The 3279-nt window shown below is 38.4% G+C and overlaps 1 protein-coding gene across 1 annotated transcript; it reads left to right on the top strand.

The window, feature by feature from the left end:
- On the top strand, positions 1 to 2833 carry LOC18025585 (3-ketoacyl-CoA synthase 10). The gene is made up of 3 exons (XM_006408726.2): positions 1 to 491; positions 1283 to 1908; positions 1997 to 2833. The coding sequence occupies exons 1-3, from the start codon at positions 84 to 86 to the stop codon at positions 2604 to 2606; spliced, it is 1644 nt and encodes a 547-aa protein (XP_006408789.1). The 5' UTR covers positions 1 to 83; the 3' UTR covers positions 2607 to 2833.
- The last annotated feature ends 446 nt before the right edge of the window (positions 2834 to 3279 follow it).

Below are 3279 nucleotides of genomic sequence, written 5' to 3'. Positions count from 1 at the left end.
ACTCCTTATAAAAATATACCCTCATTAACCTCTAGATCTCATCAGTCACATAGCTTATCTCAAAAAACTAAAAACAAAAAGAAATGAGTAGATCCAATGAACAAGATCTACTCTCTACGGAGATTGTCAACTGTGGGATCGAACCTTCTGGCCCTAACGCCGGTTCGCCGACGTTTTCCGTCAGAGTCCGGAGACGTTTGCCTGATTTTCTTCAGTCGGTGAATTTGAAGTACGTGAAACTTGGTTACCATTACCTCATCAACCATGCGGTTTACTTGGCGACCATACCGGTTCTTGTGCTTGTGTTTAGTGCCGAGGTTGGGAGTTTAAGCAGAGAAGAGATTTGGAGGAAGCTTTGGGACTATGATCTTGCAACTGTCATCGGATTCTTCGGTGTCTTTGTCTTAACCATTTGTGTCTACTTCATGTCTCGTCCTCGCTCTGTTTATCTCATTGATTTCGCTTGTTATAAGCCTTCCGATGAGCTCAAGGTACGTACAAATCAATCTTTTCATAGAGCAAATCAGCTAAATTTTAGTGTTTTTCCCCTTCGTTTTTGAAAACGTAAATAGTTTATTTAGAATTAGAGTAGATGAATTAATTAAAGAGTATTACAAAAGAAAAAAAGTAATTAGTAGGGATTGAATGAAACTCCAGAAATGTAGAACCCAACATAATAAAACAAAATTTGTTTGGTCTTGTAATTACTTTTTTAAAACCTTTCGAATTTTGTTAGATTAAATAAAAATATACCGAATCGAAGGAAATGGGTTTAAACTGCATTTCTTTTTAGTAAGCTTTCTGTATTTATTATTTTTTTTTTTAAAAAAAAACCTTATCTAGGACTATATAATCGAAGCAGATGGAGAGTAACGGGACTGATGACTAAATTAACTGAACCAAATTAAACTCTATTCAGTTCCGGTTATCTCTGGTTCAGTTATAGGGATGCTCTGAAACTCCCAAAAATTCTAACCAAACCAGATTTTCGCATCTTTGTGCGGTCAGTAATCATTTTTTCTTCTCGATTTCCGTTAGGCTTAATCAAAAACAGCATAATTTCGTAAATACTGAGAAAACAGATAACTGGAAATACCAAATAAAACCGGTTTGACTATTAATTTTCATTCAATGTGTGTTTTTTTTTTGTTTAACTTTTTTTATTTACGAAGGAGAGCGATAGGAACCGGACTGAAAATTTAATGAATCTGAACAGAATTAGTTCAATTCCGTTTAGGTTATCAACGGGTCAATGTTTTCCGCTTGTTTTGTATTGGTTCAGGTAACAAAAGAAGAGTTCATAGATCTAGCTCGAAAATCAGGGAAGTTTGACGAAGAGACACTTGGTTTCAAGAAGAGGATCCTAGAAGCCTCAGGCGTAGGAGACGAGACGTACGTACCAAGATCAATCTCTTCCTCTGAAAACATAACAACGATGAAAGAAGGTCGTGAAGAAGCCTCAATGGTGATATTCGGAGCACTGGACGAGCTTTTCGAGAAGACACGTGTCAAACCGAAAGACGTAGGTGTCCTTGTGGTTAACTGCAGCATCTTTAACCCAACTCCGTCACTATCAGCAATGGTGATTAACCATTACAGGATGAGAGGGAACATACTTAGTTACAATCTTGGAGGAATGGGCTGCTCTGCTGGAATCATAGCCGTTGATCTTGCTCGTGACATGCTTCAGTCTAACCCGAATAGTTACGCGGTGGTTGTGAGTACCGAGATGGTTGGTTATAATTGGTACGTCGGACGTGACAAGTCAATGGTTATACCTAATTGTTTCTTTAGGATGGGTTGCTCCGCCGTTATGCTCTCTAATCGGCGCCGTGACTTCCGCCACGCTAAGTACCGCCTCGAGCACATTGTCCGGACTCATAAAGCTGCCGACGATCGTAGCTTCAGGTTTTGATATTTTTTTTATAACCAGGAAATTGACCTTTTGGCTTGGTTGTTACAAGTTCATAACGTCGTAAGTTGTGTATGGTTTTAGGAGTGTGTACCAGGAAGAAGATGAACAAGGATTCAAGGGATTGAAGATAAGCAGAGACCTAATGGAAGTTGGAGGTGAAGCTCTTAAGACCAACATCACTACTTTAGGCCCTCTCGTCCTCCCTTTCTCCGAGCAGCTTCTCTTCTTTGCCGCTTTGCTCCGCCGAACTTTCTCACCCGCCGCCAAAACAACCACCTCCTCTTCCTCTGCCACCGCCAAAACTAACGGAGCCAAGTCATCCTCCTCTGATATTTCCAAGCCATACATTCCGGACTACAAGCTTGCCTTCGAGCACTTCTGCTTCCACGCAGCAAGCAAAACAGTGCTTGAGGAGCTTCAGAAGAATCTAGGCTTGAGTGAAGAGAACATGGAGGCTTCTAGGATGACTTTACACAGGTTTGGAAACACTTCTAGCAGTGGAATCTGGTACGAGCTAGCTTACTTGGAGGCCAAGGAAAGTGTTCGTAGAGGTGATAGGGTTTGGCAGATTGCGTTCGGATCGGGTTTTAAGTGTAACAGTGTGGTTTGGAAGGCAATGAGGAAGGTGAAGAAGCCAGCTAGGAACAATCCTTGGGTGGATTGCATCAACCGTTACCCTGTGCCTCTCTGATCATTTTAAATTATTATTTCTTCTTTTAATTAAATCAAGTACGATCTCTAATTATTCCAACCAAAAGAGACACAATTTGGTTGGCTCTTCGTTGTTGTTGAATGATAGGAGTTGTTTACTGATCATTCGTATCTAAGATTTTCTTTAAGGATGGATCGTTCAAATCCTGTTCAGGTTTCAACTTATTTTAGTTTTATCCGACCTCAATAAACTTTGAGAGATTGAAACTATCTTATTTCGTGATAGAATACGACATTGATGTTAGTTCGTTAGTATAATGTTTCATATCGTACAAAAAAATTCATTTTATTTTAATATTTAATCTTCTATACAACTAAAAGAGAAATATCGTACAAATGATTTTAAACCATCTAGTATCCTATGTTTTCCCGCATAATGCGCATAAAAGATGATCGGTAAAACAATTTTCTTATTTTCCCAATTTAAGAATAGTCATTTTTGGTACAATTAAAAAAAAAGAGAGGAAATAATTTTATAGGTTTTGTTAGGGTCTAAATTTTGATGGATGTTTACTCATTTTGGGTATATATGAGATTAAGTAGAATAGGAGAGTGTATTGATTACGGTTTTAAAGAAATTACTAGATTCTAACCCCGTGCATCCGCACGAGAATATTTTTTATTGTTTAACGAATTTTGTAATATAATTTGTG

The sequence above is a fragment of the Eutrema salsugineum genome, unplaced genomic scaffold (genome assembly GCF_000478725.1).
Source record: "Eutrema salsugineum unplaced genomic scaffold, Eutsalg1_0 scaffold_12, whole genome shotgun sequence".
NCBI classification, from domain to species: domain Eukaryota; kingdom Viridiplantae; phylum Streptophyta; class Magnoliopsida; order Brassicales; family Brassicaceae; genus Eutrema; species Eutrema salsugineum.
Note: the sequence above shows the minus strand (reverse complement) of the source record. Positions and strands in the feature narration are given on the sequence as shown.